This window comes from Ascaphus truei, chromosome 7, assembly GCF_040206685.1.
Source record: "Ascaphus truei isolate aAscTru1 chromosome 7, aAscTru1.hap1, whole genome shotgun sequence".
NCBI lineage: Eukaryota > Metazoa > Chordata > Amphibia > Anura > Ascaphidae > Ascaphus > Ascaphus truei.
In genome coordinates this window covers 19,351,091-19,369,434 of record NC_134489.1, presented here as the reverse complement: position 1 = coordinate 19,369,434, position 18,344 = coordinate 19,351,091, and the positions used below count along the sequence as shown (strand labels likewise).

Here is an 18,344-nt window from a genome sequence, read left to right as displayed (position 1 = left end):
GCTGGCAACATTGGCAACAAATGATCACAAACAGGAAAGTGTTACAAAGATCTTGGACTGCTGGGGAGGTGGCTAAAACCTGCTATAGAAATAAAAGGATGCTCAGGTATATTAAAACTCATTAAAATGGCATTAAGAGTTGAATAAAAAAAAACAGTTACTATTATCTAATACTACAGAAGACTTCACATTTTTGCAGCTTTAAACTGACAATAATGCTGATACATTTCATCATCAACTGTTCAGCCTGTAACTTATACTCCCCACTCCCCGTATTTCTCTGTCTAAAGCTGGGGCCATAGAGGGGGTAGCAGGGCTGAGGCGCGCTGACGCTGAGGCTCGCCTGCTGAAATCTGCGCGATTTCATGCCCATGCAGGCGAGCCAGCGGGCGCGATCGGGAGGCGGGGCAGTGACGTCGCTGGGCCAATCGCCCGCGACGCACCGACGTCAACGTCACGGCGCCGTGACGCTGTTCCGCGCTGATTGGATGTCTTCAGCCAACAGCGCTCTGAAAAACAGTTTGGCTGTCGGCTGAAAAATCCAGCGCCTCAGCACGCCTGCGGACGCTCGCGTGAGCCCCCTCTAAAGACATCCTCATGGAGGATGCAGGGGCTCAGCGCGGAGCGTCCGCACGGCTCAGCACGGACTGTCCTTCTATGGACTCAGCCTTAGAGCAGTAAACATTGCTCACGGATACAAATGACACTAAAGCAACCAAAATTGACGTTAGCGCATTGGCAAGAGTCATAGGTTCGTTAGATTAACCTTTTGACCTCTTTTTAATAACAAAATGTCCTAATCTAGGGGCTAGATACTGTACATGACCCTGAAAACCGGAGCCCTTGTGTAAAACGTTGAATAAGGATGATACTTATCTCCACATTGACAAATGTAAACTCTTTCTTTATTAACTTTGCTGATAAAGAAAACCCCCAACAACTATATAATGCTACAGTATGATACAGTACACGGGTGTGGGACACTGCGCAAATGCAGTGACCTGCAGTGCGTTTCACACACACCAAGCAGTAAACAAATGAAATTAAAATGAAAGATTTATTCGTTTTCCCAGCCTCCCCTCCCCCCCCCCGCATCTCAGCATTTCTCGCCTTCTCCCAGAGGTTGGGGGGGGGGGGAAATATTTGAGAATTGACAAGCCGCAGTCAAATAATCATTACAGATTGCGGTGTGAATGTGATCGAAAGTAAAAACTCCATTACCCGATCCCAATAATTCCATAGCAGTCGAGATAAATCTTTCCTTCGGTGTTTGTTGTCTGCCCTTAAATGACCGCAGCTTGTAGTGTAAAATACGTACTTAATATTCATATGTTGTGCGGCACGGAGCAGCTCCAGGATAAAAAACAGAGCTCCCTTATGCCTGCACACTTTTGGCCTTTTCAGGTAGTTTAAGAGGTAATGGTGGATACACGAATCATGAATTATATAGTAATATGTAAGCCCCTTCCCCTACACTGCTTTAACAAACTAATAGGGTCAGCTGCCTCTTGTGTGATAAGAGGGTGTTGTATGGACATTACCGTGATGCAGAAAGAAAGCCTGCTTTGCACCGTCGTTGTTCCGTGTAATAATGTTTTAGATCAAGGCCCAGATTTACTGAACTTTAACACCCAATGTGCTAAGCTTTAACACCCAATGTGCTAAGCTTTAACACCCAATGTGCTAAGCTTTAACACCCAAGTATTTTTACCCACAGTTGCTTTAAAACAGATAGCGCATGATGTTTGGTCTTGAATGTCCAAGCTTGTTGGTTCAATTCCCATTGGGTGATCTTATGCTTTACTTCTTTATGCCTCTGTTAGTGTTTATGTGATCGATCAGAGTTATGGTAATTATAGGATATTTGACGTATAAAGGATTGTCTCATTTATGTGTGTAGTATTACATGCCATATGTGCATCCTTGATGATTCATATTAAGATCCTTATTCTCTATTTAAGCTGAACTATTAGATAATCTGATTTATGAGGAGAGGCTAGCAAAGCTAGATTTGTTTACATTAGAAAAGAGGCGTCTAAGAGGGGATATGATAACTATATACAGATATATTCGGGACAGTACAAGGAGCTTTCAAAAGAATTATTCATCCCATTGCTTAAGGTTGGAGAAAAGGAGATTTCACCAGCAACAAAGGAAAGGGTTCTTTACAGTAACTGCAGTAAAAAATGTGGAATTCATTACCCATGGAGACTGTGATGGCAGATACAATAGATATGTTCAAAAAAAGGTTGGACATCTTTTTAAAAAGGAAAGGTATACAGGGATATACCAAATAAGTATACATGGGAAGGATGTTGATCCAGGAATTAATCCGATTGCCAATATTTGGAGTCAGGAAGGAATTTATTTTCCCCTTATGAGATATCATTGGATGATATGTCACTGGGGTTTTTGTTTGCCTTCCTCTGGATCAATATACTGTAAGTAGGGATATAGGATAAATGATCTGTCGTCTAAATTTAGCATAGGTTGAACTTGATGGACGTATGTCTTTTCAACCTCATCTACTACAGTATGTAACTATGTAACTTGTAACTATATGCACGTGGTTTTTATGAATTTGGTATGAAATATATATTTATATTGTCTATTTTATATCTTGTATATTGCTGTTTTCCCACTCTCTATGAGCCTCCATAAAATATTCTTACAAATGAGATGTAACTTTGCTATGAGCTGTGAAATGCAGCAAGCATAAGCTTACAGGGGACCATGTTATATGGTTTTGAAGCAAAAGGTGGCACTGTGTGCTCATTTACATGTCATTTCCCAGAATCCCTTGCAGCAGTGGAAGCACCGTGTTGATAATGGTGAAAGGCAGGGTTGCAGACGTGTCTAAGAGATGCAAATGAGCACACAGTAATATTCCCATTTGAGATATATATATATATATATATATATATATATATATATATATATATATATATATACATACATACCCAGTCAATCAACCCCACACTGATGAGACCCATTAAGGTCGAAACAGCTGTCTGTGGGTGGTTTTCTGGGTATGCACCTTAACCCTGGCTGTGCTCAAAGCTGTGACCATGCAGCAAGCTTAAGCCTATTGGGAACCATTTTATAAATGGTTTTTGAAGCAAAGTTATTGGGAACCATTTTATAAATGGTTTTTGAAGCAAAAAGTGGCACTGCGTGCTCATTTGCATGTCATTTCCCAGAATCCCTTGCTGCAGTGGAAGTGCTGTATGCTGGGTGATAATGGGGAAAGGCGGGGTTGCAGACCTGCCTAAGACATGCAGATGAGCATACAGTTATATTTACATATTTGCTTTCCTGTGGAGGGTTTTTGTCACTTTTTTTACTCACCATAACTTAACTCAGTATTAACACACACACACACACACACACACACACACACACACACACACACACACACACACACACACACACACACACACACACACACACACACACACACACACACACACACACACACACACACACACACACACACAAAATTATGTTTGTGTTCTGGATTGCAATGAATGCCCCCCAGCCTGTAAATCAATAATGGGGAAGCAGAATTTACAACTGATCTCACCTGGTATATACCCCTGCTGGTCTTGTCAGTACTTCCCACCCTTTCATCCTTCGTAGAGAAGATCTCCCTTGGTTCACAGCTGGAAGAGAAAATGCAGCAGAAAATATATCTCCTGCAGCAGGAAGGGAGGTGTGGACCCTACAGAACTGCCGGGACACTGTTGCGGTTGCTAAAACAAGTGCCGGAATGGCATTCCTGCACAGGGGAGGATAGGCCCCTAAAAGTAAAAGAACCGGCAGGATTATACCAACTATGATATTAATTTGCCTCTCATCTTGCTGTTTCCATTTGATTATAAAATGGTTTATAGGAACTGTGTAGTATAGGGCCACATTGACTAAGTGGTGCTATGCCGTAAGACACTTTCCGGCACCGGAACACACCTTACAGCCACTCACTTGAACGGAGAGCAAAGTATCACCCGAAGCAGAAAGGTAGCTTATGGAAAAGCACTGCTTAGTAAAAAATGGATCATAATGTGAAATTCCTCTGGTGAATAGGTTAATATCCTATGACAAGTGTCTAACCCCTGCATAGCCCGATCCATCCACACAGAGCTTTATAGTCATTTACAGAGTAAGCCAGGTTGATCCGTTCATACAGTAATGTTTAGTGATGTGTGCGTTTTTCTACCGCCCCAGTTTTTTATTCCTTTCTATCCTCTCACTATAATGCCTTCGCTCAGCACTAATCAGCTCATTAGCTGGACCCGGAGCAGCGACCTTGGTACCGCATCACCTGCCGTATTCTGCAAGGGGAAGGGAGTGTGAACACGCAATGCAAGGATCAAAGTGGGCGTTGGGGGGATGCCGGGGAATGTGGTGGTGAGACTAAAGGCTAACCCGGCAAGGTCTGCGTGTGACTCGGAGGGTGAGCAAAGAGTTCGGAGAGGCAGGGAAAGGAGCCCATGAGGCATTGTGTGCAAAATTCAGACTGACAGATATTCAGTTACAGACTGACATTCTCGGCTTATACAGGAAACTGAATTACATCATATAAATCAGTGTTTCCCAATTCCAGTCCTCAGGGATCCCCAACAGATCAGGTCTTAAGGATATCCCTGCTCCAGCACAGGTGGGTCAATCAGCGGCTCAGTCATTTTTACTGAGTCACCTATGCTGGAGCAGGGATATACTTAAGACCTGACCTGCTGGGGTTCCCTGAGGACTGGAGTTGGGAAACACTGAAATAAACGTATCGTTTTCTACTCCCCCCTCTTCCAAAAGAGAAATAACACAACATATTGCGTTGCTGTGCACAATATCACTGCATGCCATATGATTTAATGGAATCCCACTTCTCTGCGCTTACTCCGTGTCTGATTAGTGTCAGAGGACGTTTTTAAGCACACAGTTTAACCCTTGTATTTCCAGAGGCGGTGAAAGGTTTAGCGATGCCCTCTGCCATGTATAGCTTCCTACTTCTAATGGCAGCCGCGGATGACACATAACCACAGTACCTAAATCATCTCACATACTGTCACGCATAGACACACTGATACACACAACATACACTGTACCCCCTGTACACACTGCACGTCCCTGATGAAGGTCACTGTATGATGACCGAAACGTTGGATGCAGTGCCTATGTATTTATTCTGAATACATCAACTTTGGATTTCCCTGACTGTGTGCTGTCTCGTTTTTCCTGGATCTCTATCTGGTAAAATCTATCTGTGTATGTGCATATATGGGATAAGCATCAGTGAATAATCTGTTTCCAGTGCGCCAACGTCTCATGAACAGGGCCCCCGTTAACCTCTGTACCTGTTTGGGCTTCTTTGTCCTCATGCGTCATTCTCTTTATGTAATTGATGTCACTCTGTACACCAACTGTACCGCGCAGCAGAATATGTTGGCGCTTTACAAACAAACGACAATAATAGCGTGATGATGATGATGATGATGATGATGCAGTCCTGGTTTTGTAAAAAAGTTAAACGGAACTTACTGTGTGAGTAAGTCGAGGAACTCGTACAGCTGGACTCTTCCTTCCTCCACGTAACTGTGTGTCCTTGGCTTCAGGTACCCGCACAGCTTCTGCAGGGATATGGCAAAGCCACACATCTGCATGGAGAAGAAGAGACAGGCGGCCACGTGAAAGACAAGTAACAGACCAGATTACACTATGAAGTCATATATATATATATTTAGAGGATGGAGTGTAATGAGTGGTATTTCCCAACCACGGGGTACTGCGAGGACATACAGTATACACTCTGGGATGCAGAAAGTGGCAAATCAAAACTGGGGAATATAATGGCACACACAGAGAGAAAGGGGTCAGAGAGAGAATGACAAAAAGCAAAGTCAATTTCCCAGCATCAATAAGATAATTAATATATTAATTATCAAAGGATCAAATACATACTGATGTTGAATCCTTTATACTTTGTATTGTGATATTCTAGGAGCCCAAACTCCAAGCCGTAGTAATTTTGATTTGTGCACTGTTACACGATGAGGGCCCTAAATGCGAAACAGTCTTGGGGGGCCCAGTTTAAAAAGACAATGGACCACTGTGCCAAATGGTTTAGGGTAGCACTATGGTTTTATTTACAATTCAGATTATCACTACGTTTCCCTTTGTAATCCCACAGGTCCTCTTCCATTGCCAGAATAGTGAAGTGATTGGTCATTGTTAAGAACTGCTGAAAAAACGAATGTATTTTGTTACAACTTCTCCAATATATGAAAAACCAGTAGGATTTCATCTTGAGGAGGTGGTGATTAGTATAAAACGCACACATGGTTAAATCGTCACTCATCTTTTTTATGTTACCAGTAAGACAATGTTTGTACAGTGAAATTGGAATAACCCCATTGTGTGCTCAGGAAGATGACTATGTAACTCAAATGAAAGCTGATCCATTGGTGGGGACACAGAATAGGAAACACCAGGAATGAGGTTCCCATGGGGAGAGCGATGTCTTGTGCAGGGACTAAACGCTTCACTACTAGAGGAGCCTGCAATGTATTGCATTAATGCCATGGCAGTGAAAGTCCAGGGATTATTCACAGGATGTCAGAGATACATATTGACAACATTACTTCCCTTAGGGTCAACTGAGAAAGTATCCTGCCCCAGCTGGGAACAAGCACCAATAAAATGTGAACACCAGCAGCCCGAAATGCATGTTTCACCTCCTGATTAGTTCTGGGAGTCTCATTGACAACGCCGGAATGACCTTGTATAATGCTATTCCGCTTACCAAACAGTGGCTGAACCAGTGACATTGCTCTGCACCACGGCTGCATTTTAAGTATTTTACAGTAGCGGACACATTGGGACTTACAGCTGACATACAGGCCCATGTCAACTAAGCAGTGTTATGCCAAATAACCTCTCCCTCTACTAGAAGACACTGTATGGACCATTCTTTTGTAAAGGCCATAATGTGTCTGCCGATGCTTGTGGAATATCATCTCCTTACAGCATGTCATTTGGGGAGTACTGTAGTTACATGCTGCACACATTATAATGGGATGTTTTAAATTCTGCCTCCCACTGTGTTATTGTCAAAAACTCACCCAGGTGTAAATTTGCGTCCACTTTCCTGACTGTTACATGTAAGAGACATAATGATGTGGACACAGAACAATATGGTGCAGTTTTAAAGCAGGCCTATCTTGACCATGATCCTGACCACACAGTTTGACTAAGCATCTTACTTTTTGTTGTTGTTGATCATCATTATAAATAAATTGGACTATTCCCATCATGTACGTAACGAAAGCAAAAGTAAAAAAAAATTGCAATTGACGTTTCATTCACAGAGTAGAAGGCGGCTTTGTGATGTATATGCTAACAACACCTTAATAGTGTCCAACTCCAGAACAGTGAAGAGGGCAGTGTCTGGCAGCTAGGGGAGCAGAGGAAACTAATCACCTTATCATATACCGGGTTTGTCAGGGCTGGGTTTGTATGTTACCAGTCCCCAGTGCATCAGCATTTCCATAAAAGAAGCATCTTCAAGCAGCAGCATCAAGTTGCCAGGGAGAAGATTTTTCGAGGCCTTTTCACTGTGGATGGTAGACGGCATGCTTCCAAGTCTGGAGCTTCATTTATACCAAGGCTGGACAGCAGCAGCAGGACAGAGTACTGTGTATTGTACACATGAGTTCATATCAGCCTCTAAACAGGAATCATTTCCAGCTATAGAAAACAGGCAGATTTTCTCTCATCCTTGCAAATGTAGAGGTGAGCAGGTAAAGTGGGATATTTATTGCAGTCTCCAAAATACAGAACTGGTGCAAAAACAGCACCAGATTCATCAGGGGGAAAATAATCATGTTGCATTCAGTGACAAATAACACATGGGAGTCATGTATCAGTTTTTTAATGGTGCAAAACTAGCTTTTTTTTTGCCCCAGAATTTCAGGAGTTTTGCCTCGATACACGGACACCTTAGTACCAAAATAATAGTGTGTTTTGTTATCACACCTCAGATTTCTGGGTTCATAAGTGAAATTATTTGAATTAATCAGTAATCAATTAATAGCTTCCGATCTTTTTTTCATTTTAACATGTTGTGTTCCCCCATAAATAATGTGTTCCATTCTCATTTAATTAATTGATCTGTTGTGTTTGCCAAGATCTAATCCTTTTCCGGTGCACTAATTAATACATGAACCAATTCATTAATTTAATATGTTATATGACTGATCTCAGTATATTGCAGTTTTTCATTCATATTAATTACATTATTTATCCTCCCCATTACATTCATTTAAATAATTTCCAATGGATCAATTAATTATCTTTGTTTTACTTGTCACATCCCAATGTTTACAGCTCTGCTTTAAATTGGGAAATGACAAAACCATCCTGACACTTTATGCAAAGACTTTGTATCTACTGCAATGATGAAAATTGCTAGTTCCTTGTAACATTTCCTTTAATTTGACACATTCCTCAAATAGGAGTGTGAAAAAATGGCAGGGAATATTAAGTATTATAATCAATCTGGCGCTCTAATGGTTAATGTGGTTACAATTTGTCTTAAAAATAGTGTTTTTGACAGGTCAAGACCCTTTTTGTGTCTGTGCTGAGCTACAAAGAGGGCTTAATTGGGGGATATCACTGATGGACCACTAAAAGTGAAATATGTGTAGCTTAGAAGGCTAGGGACGATAGCCACAACCTGGGCTGTCAGCCTCAAAGAAAGCTGTAACATTCTTGATACCCCCATGTGCATCACAGGGAGAGGTGAAACAGGTTACCACTTAGTTGTAGGTCTTTATTAAAAATGAGGATATCATGTGATGACACCTATTCTTTATAATAACAGGTACATATTTGGCATTGTTGCAATAAGACTAATCAAATCATACCACACTCTTCATGATTAAGGGATGCTAAAGACAGATATCTGTTTCTCATGAAAAAATAGATGTTGGCTGTCAGATTTTATGTGTAGGTATGTATGTGAAATACACAGACATCACCGTGAAGATGGCGTCTGTCGAAGAATTCGAGAAATTAAGATATGAGTTTTTTCATATATTTAGGCAGACTTTAAATGTCAAGAAATGTTGTTTTTTTCTTCTAAGTCGTAAAACTGTCAACCAAGTCGCTACTTTAAAACAGGGGTGGGTCTTATGTGTGTTTCAATGCAAGAAGGTTTGGGCATAAATGTTGGCATGTTTGAATAGAAAATCAGAATTCAACAAAGGTGTATTTTGAGATCAGAACACGTGAATTCTCTTCTACTCCAGTGACCTCTCTGGGACAGGACCTATGACATATGGTAACGTACTGTATAGGGATTTCTGTTTGTTTTATCCTTTTATTTTAAGAAACTGTTCTGCATTTATGATAACTGTATGTTCTTGTAATAATCTTTTTATGTAATCTAAGCACTGTCTTTATGTACAGTATATTAAAGCCAAACTTTAAGAAGTGATGCTTTGGGCTCTGATTGAACTGGTTGCACGCTTTCTAGAGAATAAAGTACATTTTTGGACAGATTTTTGTGTGTTAAGTGCATAGGTTTTCTTTAACAAACAGGGACCGGAGACCCTGGCAAATATATATAATTATATATTTATATATTTTTGCATATTTCTTGGGTGGTGGAAGTGGATAGATATGTTTGTAATCGAGTAAGGGGTCAATATTAATTAATTTAAGGTACCTTTTCCAGAAGAAAGGTGAGTTGGCAAGAGTAGCCATGTGCATTAACCCTGGTTGCATATCTAAGTCGCCTGCTCAATAGTGTGCTGTTCGTGACAGATGGTATATGGGGACGGATTGAAAGGAGAAATTGTTCATTTGAGAGACCTTTGCGGTGGTGAAAAGTGGGGCAGCTAGCGAGCTGTGTATTAACCCTTGTCCCATATGCAGGTCACGTGCTCACAGGTGTGCCGTACGTAACAATAATCTATTGGTGACCATCCCCCATTAAAAACAGAAATAGCTCAGGGTGCCTGCAAGCATCTGAATTAATTTCCTCTGTTGTTACATACACAATAAATGAGTTCCACAGTGCGAAGGTGCACTTTGCAAACACAAAGGTAAAGCTCTCTGTGCTTGCAATCAAACTAATTTGCAACAGATTTCACAGACCTGCCTTAATTAACTGGAAAAAAAAAGTGCTTCATGAGCACATATGTGAATCATGTGACTCTCACTTAATAAATGATTACTTGTGTTTATGTTTCACTTCTGTGTCCTAACATAATAGAGTAAGACACGGAACTCATAAAAATAAAAAATGAGAACAATAAAATATCAAAAAGGTAGAAAATGAAGGTACCTCCAACACAACAAGTCGAAAGTCTCTTAGCATCCGACCAAACAATGTGAAGTAAAACTGCAAAGAGGCTGGGCACTGTATAGAGAAGTTTTACTGTCAATAGAGACAGCCGCCCATAACACCGATGTTTCGGCCATAAATCAGACCTTCATCAGAGGTTGCCTGTTTATACCTGTCTTGTTAATTCCTGTGTTTTATTTATTGATATACCTTTTTATTGACTGAGTACCTTTCATTTTGTTTCCTCGTCATTTCATCAAAATCCTGTTATTTTTCCTTTTGTTGTTTCCGTAATGTGAAAACCAAAGGGGTTTGCTTATTTTAACGTCAATTGATGTTATTTATCTTCGTTTCTTACATATCAGTCAAAGGGTCAGCTCTGAGCTTGTCTTGACCCAACCAGCTCTACATCTTTAAGTTCTTTCAAGACTTCAGCTGTCTCACATTTTAATCTTGTCTGTACAGTTACTGTATAATATAGATAAGGGAATGCTCACCACACAAAGGGAAGACCTGTGCAATATTCCAAGTAAGTATGGAAGAAAAGAGGCGAAACAGGGCACTGCGGATTTAAATAAAGTGAATTTATTAGCCAGTTGATCGACGTTTCGGCCTATGTTGGCCTTTCTCAAGAATGGCATAATGATTATTATGCCATTAATTCTTGAGAAAGGCCGAAACGTCGATCAACTGGCTAATAGATTGTATTGTATGTCTTTATTTATATAGCGCCATTAATGTACATAGCGCTTCACAGTAGTAATACACGTGGTAATCATATAAATAACAAATAATATAAATAACAGATCATGGGAATAAGTGCTTCAGACATAAGAGTGACATTAAGGAAGAGGAGTCCCTGCCCCGAGGAGCTTACAGTCTAATTGGTAGGTAGGGAGAACGTACAGAAACAGTAGGAGGGCGTTCTGGTAAGTGCGTCTGCAGGGGGCCAAGCTTTATGTATCGTGTATAGTAAAATATTTACGTTGCTACTCATATGCTTCTTTAAGAAAGTGGGTCTTAAAGGTGGATAGAGAGGGTGCGGGTGAGGTATTGAGGGGAAGGGCATTCCAAATTCACTTTATTTAAATCTGCAGTGCCCTGCTTCGCCTCTTTTCTTCTGTACAGTAACGGTTACATACGCCCATAACATATATTATCGCTAACGGTCCATGACATGTCTATATAAATTGAATGTATAACCTCTGTCCATTTAATGCAACCATGTACTGCATTGTCACCGCAACTCTGTGCCCAGTGCTTGAAAACGAGAGGTAACGCTCAATGAATTACTTCCTGGTAAAACATGTTATACTGTGAATAAAAATATTACACCATCAAAATGTCAATGTTTTCCTAAAGGACAATTTCAGGGGAGTATTTTGCCATGAAGTATACAACAGCAACGATATTCAAAACATTATTTTCTAATTCAATGCGATAGCGATAATTGAGCATTTCTTATATATCTCGTTATTTTTTAATCATTTTGGCACCGACTCTAACTTTAAACCTTTAAATGATCATTTCTCAAACTCCCCCGCCTGCCAAACTGGGCCAATGAAATGACACCGGATTTATGGAATAAAAAGCATTCCTTTTGAACCCAATTGGATTTTGTTCTTTGGTAAATGAACGTGGCCAAGGTTTTGCCTCTCTGGGATGAGTGTGTTTGCAAAGCGTCGTGCCAAATAATATACATACTATAGAATAAATAAGCAATGAGCAACAAATGTATGAAACATGGAGTGGAAAAAAAAAGGTTCTAACCAAATTTCCCGGCGTGCAAAACATGTACAATAAACAGCATCAGATGTATCAAAGAAAGACGTTATTCATTTATTTTTTTTAGCTACATCTAGTGCTAATTTTTGCATCAACCTTGGTATGTAGGAGACTTTAAAAACGTCACCTGAGTGTTTTCACAGGTGACAGCCATGCAGCCTGGCTCAACTCCGTGAGTCACCACCAGCTACCAGCCACGCATCAGTTAATGAAATAAAACCCACGGCAGGACAAAGTTGGAGGACATTTCTTATAAAAGGAGACAAAGTTTTCCTATTACTTTCAAATTGTCTGCAACCAGCATGTAATTGGCATTTAATAAATGAGCTATTAGCAGTTAATTCATTAGATGCTGGCTGTTACTAGAATGCAAACTAATATTTATTGCAATTTAATTAGCTTGCCCTACCTAACATTAAATGCCTCTGGTTGCCATATAATTGGAATTGATGAAGTTGGTTAGGTCAATTAGATGGTGACAATTTCACTTGATTGCTAAATAACAGACCCTCTTTTTTTCGATCTACCTTGCGGCGGTGACCGGAGTTCTCTTTGTCCGTATGTTTAGTTTAGGAAATGTAAATTAAACCAGTGAGACAGAGTAGGCTTGTGATTAACCCTTTAGCTGCTAAAAGCTCCTGCTCTGGCAAGTACGAGTTAAGAAACTAGCCTTTGATGTGATGCAAACAGTCTTCGATGCAGACAAATTTTTTTAAAGTTGTCACCTCATCAAATCTCGAATATCTTGCGTGCAGACATGGGATGATATGTGGGGGCAGAAGGCAGGGTTGCCTTTCTTCTGATGAAGGCTAACCCGGAGACTTTTTGCAATAAACATTTTTACATTTATGTATCTTATTTATATATTTATTTCTCTTACCGGTGGCGGCGTCTCCAGGCATCATCTCCCCCTGCAAGGTCCAGTCAGCATGGCTCCGCGACGTCAAATGGCGCCCCGTTGTCATGACAATGGTAAGACTTATGGCGCCGAGGCGTCACGTGACGTCCCCATTGTCATGGCAACGTGACGCAGCGTGACGCCGCAATGTCACGCAGCGTCCTGTTGTAATGGAAACAGGTGTCACGTGATGCCGTAACGTCATGTAGCATCCCGTTGTCAGGGCAACCCAGCTCCGTTTGATGTCGTGCAGCCATGTTGACGGGATTTGCAGGGGGAGATGCAAGGAGATGCCGGGAGACGACCTGTAGCCCGGAGATACGTAGCCGAAACCCATAGTCTCCGGGGCAAACCCGGAGTGGTGGCAACCCTGGCAGGAGGGTATGGCCAGGTGTGCTGCTACAATTGGCAGCAATGTATTGTAGGGTCAGTTAAATAACTACAGTGCATTAGAAAAACTGTACCCCTGAGATAATGTGTCCAAAACGTGCAGGCCACACTCCGTGGGACTTGGAAAAGAACGTTGCAGTTATGCCTTGGGCACAGGTCAGAAGAAATCCACAATGGTGGCCAGCTTTATCAAACCCCCTTCCCTGGCTACCAAAGGGTGTCATATCTGGTAGTTACAGAAATTGTATGTACATGCTCAGTCTCTCAGGCCTTCTAATAGGGTGCTGGGTTGGTGCTGACTGGGCATAGATGAAAGTATGGAATAGAGATGGGTGCCAGGAACTTTTATAAAACCAAAGGCATGTTTATTGCAAAAGCACTTCACATACAGTGACAGAGATAAGATGATACAACAACACGTGGCAAAATATATGCTTTAGGGAATCATCCTCTAGTAGGTTCCGGTCCCATCCAGAGAAGGTACTTATCTTAGTTGCCCATAGCAAAGGATGGAGTGGTAACATCTTGCATGAAGACAGTGATGCACTAAGGAAGAGCCTTCCGGCTGGGCCGATTCAACATAAATTCAGGTTACAGTGCGGGCAACCCTTAGAGCTTCCTGATCCTCTACTGAGGTGCTGACTTAAGAACAGGGCATGTTACTAACTTTAAGATAATAAACAGTGAGACGACCTGGCATAACTAGCTGCAGACTAGAAAGACAAACCTACTTACAGGACTTACTTGAGAACCTCAGTTCAAGCTCTGACTAGCTGAACTCTGGGATATGGGCGTGGCTATATTTACCTGCATGCTCCCACTGATCACTGGTGACAAGCCAAAGTGGGAGGGGCATAACCTGGTGAGCCCTTCTATTCATTAACCCCTTAAGCCAAGGGTTCTCAACTCCAGTCCTCAAGACCTCCCAACAGGTCAGGTTTTAAGGATATCCCTGCTTCAGCACAGGTGGCTAAACCAGTGGCTCAGGAAAAACTAATTTGACATCAATATTTCTGCATCACAATAATATAACAATATAACAAGAGAAGATTTTATAACGAAGCCTATGTGTGGATTCCATTTTTTTTGGTTTTAACGGTAAAACCACCAGTGTTCAATCATCTTAGAGTTCTGGTTAAAAGAGATAAATGGATAAACCGAACGTAATTTCCAGTTGGACGCCACATTCACTAGCACCCCAGATCCCTCTTGGAGTGAGAGACATCACTAATAGTAACGCTGTATCCTCGAAAAACAATAACATATCGTTAAAGCATGTTTTCCCGCTCGCAGAAAAAAAAAACAATCAATCCAACCGTCCTGGAAAAATAATACATTAGTGATTGTGCCAAAAAAGAAAACGCCAAAAAAGTGACATCCAAAAGTGTATAAACTAACACACATTTTTACGCTACGCAGCCGGAAATACTGCAGGCGCACCTACATATCAAGATGTATAAGGGACTCAATAAAGCTCAGGGTTGCATTAAGAGTTAATAGAGCATCTGAACCCAGGGGGAGGTGACCTCGTGAAGTCACACGTTGTTGCAGTGGTGGGCTCATTTCATTTCATCCATGGTCCCAATCCATCACGTCCCTCACCTTGTCACCAGTCAGTCACCAGTCACTTCATAATGAAAAGCCAGCAGCGCTCCCCTCTGCCTGCTAACGAATGCCGTTCATTAGGTACTGTACAACAATAGCGGCTAGCGTATCCCAGGAGGACTGGGCAGCAAATACTCGGCCACAGTGGCAACGAGCTCGTAGAGGGAGCTTGTAACATGTGACGGCACATTCCAAGGACACCTTCAGGCTGGGACGCCTGGTGATTTCTTGCTTTGCTAATTGGAACAGACAGTTAATTGATCACGGAGATGCGGTTACAATGCAAATGTGGATCCATGTCACCTCGGGACAGCTAAAGTTGAGTGTTTACTTCTTCAGTGCTGGAGAGGGCGTCAAAATTGCTCCACAGACATTTATTTGGGGAGGGGAGGGGGGACATACAGAAAAAAAAATCACAATTTTTAAATATATTTAGCTTTTTTGGATTGCTTGTGGAAATCTCCCGGAAAATAGCATAGAAACCAAAATTCCTTTGCTTTCAAATGGCAAATAATGAGTATAGAACAGATTGCTTATGTTAATTGATCGTCCAGAAAAAGAAATAATGGTCTCACTCAGCTATAATAATAATTGTTCTTTCTTGTATAGCGCTGACACTGCATGCAGTGCTGTACATAGAATTTGTGCAGGCACAGTTTCCTGTCCCATAGAGTTTAGAATCTATTTCAGGGGTGCGCAAACTGGGGGACGCGAGATTGTCTGCGGGGGGCGCGGGGGTTACAGAGGCCCCACGCACTTCCCGAAGGCACTTAGATTAAATGCCGGGGAAGCGGCGAAGACCTCTGTAAACTAAACTAAACACTTTCATTGGCTCAGACGACTTCTGGAGACGCGTCATGGCAACCTAGCGTCAAATGACACCGCGGGGTCAACTAAAGGGTTTAACTAAATTACCCTTTTTTCAAGAGAATATATAGGTATTTCACGGTATATTTTTGTCCTAATGGATGTAGCATTGGGCTTCTTTGTTTTTTGTTGTATATGTAGCCATGCCATCTGTGGCTACTAGTTTGCTTCCCTCCTGGCAGCAAGTACTGGTATAAGCAGGCCTTGCCAGTAGTTAGTATGGGGTTTTCCCCCTCACCTTTGGTACTGCACTTGAGTGACAGCAGGGGGTGGTATATCCTGTTGTCTGGGACAACGGGGTGCCCGCCTTCTGGCTGTACTTAAGGGCAGGACCGCTCTAAAGTGACAGGTTGTTCCTTCCCTCTTAGGAAGGCAGGTCACACGTCTGGGAGCCTGAAATTGGGGCCTTCCCATGTGCTCTTCCCTCCGGGGGAGAGTGTGTGGACCTTACCTCTGCTAGGGAGGTGGGGAACAGCTAGGATGGCTGCGGGTGCCCTTGGCCTGTAGTGACGGTCCAGGGACCATCTTAAGTGATAGCTGACCTGACAGACTGCATCCGGCAGAAGACTGCTGTGTAACTGTTACTGCAGAGTAAACAACAAAACAGGTAGCGCTAACCGCAATGTGTGTGGTGTAGTAACTATTACCTTATATATTAATTAAAACTATACATAAGGGGCTGCCTAGGACACAAAGCCTGACCCCCTGGTCAGGAAAACAGTATGGACAGGGAATAGTTCCGTGGGCGCCTATAAAATTTTACCACTATAAAGGATATACGAAAACCAAGCCTGTTGGTTGTGAAGATTGTTGATCCTCACGGTGGGCTTGAAAACAAAGAGAAAGCACAACACATAGCGTAATACTGTTGAAACATTAAACAAACAACATATAAGACAACATATAACAGCTGAATACTGAAATGGTATTTTTAGGACAATAAAATCATTTAATAACAATTAATATTTACTATAATGCACAATTTGCATGGACACATAGATTTAAGCAATTAAAAATCTGAATAGGTGGTTCAACTGCTCCGTAGCACCAATGTTGATGATAGCAATGCCTACTCACCAGATGGAATAGGTTTGCAGGCAGTGGATATTTTAGAGAGTATCCCCTCTCATCTGTGTGCTGCTCTCTGCTTAGCTGGCTTCTCTGTCGGCTCGTGGGTGCAGCTCATCAGCAGGGACTCCTGCAGCTCCAGGAAGCACGTCTGAGCAGATGGAACTCAGCTGCAGCTGATTCAGCACAATGTCAGCCACGGACCACCGTGAGCTAGTCTATCTGCTGCTCACTGCTAGCTGGCGTCTCTATCCGCTCGTGGACGCAACTTGTCAGCAGGTACTCCTGCAGGGCGCCAAGCAGGGCGCTTGAATAATGGAAAACCGCAACAGCTGGTTCAACTCGTCGGCGGCTATAAGAGATGGTTAGCTGGCAGCTCACGTTGATTCACCGATGTACGGGGGTACTACACCAATGTGTGCGGGGCTTGAACCTCCACCTTAGGGTGGAGGTTCAAGCCCCGCACACATTGGTGTAGTACCCCCGTACATCGGTGAATCAACGTGAGCTGCCAGCTAACCATCTCTTATAGCCGCCGACGAGTTGAACCAGCTGTTGCGGTTTTCCATTATTCAAGCGCCCTGCTTGGCGCCCTGCAGGAGTACCTGCTGACAAGTTGCGTCCACGAGCGGATAGAGACGCCAGCTAGCAGTGAGCAGCAGATAGACTAGCTCACGGTGGTCCGTGGCTGACATTGTGCTGAATCAGCTGCAGCTGAGTTCCATCTGCTCAGACGTGCTTCCTGGAGCTGCAGGAGTCCCTGCTGATGAGCTGCACCCACGAGCCGACAGAGAAGCCAGCTAAGCAGAGAGCAGCACACAGATGAGAGGGGATACTCTCTAAAATATCCACTGCCTGCAAACCTATTCCATCTGGTGAGTAGGCATTGCTATCATCAACATTGGTGCTACGGAGCAGTTGAACCACCTATTCAGATTTTTAATTGCTTAAATCTATGTGTCCATGCAAATTGTGCATTATAGTAAATATTAATTGTTATTAAATGATTTTATTGTCCTAAAAATACCATTTCAGTATTCAGCTGTTATATGTTGTCTTATATGTTGTTTGTTTAATGTTTCAACAGTATTACGCTATGTGTTGTGCTTTCTCTTTGTTTTCAAGCCCACCGTGAGGATCAACAATCTTCACAACCAACAGGCTTGGTTTTCGTATATCCTTTATAGTGGTAAAATTTTATTGTTACTGCAGAGTGTAGTAATAAACCCGTTCCTCTTTTGCAATATACCTCTTGCCTGGTGCGTGACCTTACTGGGGGAAGAGGTAATAAGTTCTACCATGGGAGATCACCTTCAGTTCCTGGAGCCTACGGCAGATGGAGGCGCTGCACTGCTAAGAAGATATGTAGGGTATGAACCCCAGAAGCCT

The 18,344-nt window shown here is 42.3% G+C and overlaps 1 protein-coding gene across 3 annotated transcripts in view; it reads right to left on the bottom strand.

Annotated features, from left to right (window-relative positions):
- Nucleotides 1–18,344, bottom strand: part of LOC142498782 (uncharacterized) — a 137,896-nt gene that overhangs the window by 76,650 nt on the left and 42,902 nt on the right. For all 3 annotated transcript variants that reach the window (XM_075607208.1, XM_075607209.1, XM_075607211.1), the window contains exons 6-7: nucleotides 5,536–5,651; nucleotides 3,584–3,662 (exon numbers count right to left, since the gene is read on the bottom strand). In XM_075607208.1, coding sequence (XP_075463323.1) covers nucleotides 3,584–3,662; nucleotides 5,536–5,651 — 195 coding nt within the window. The remainder of the gene's footprint in view (nucleotides 1–3,583; nucleotides 3,663–5,535; nucleotides 5,652–18,344) is intronic.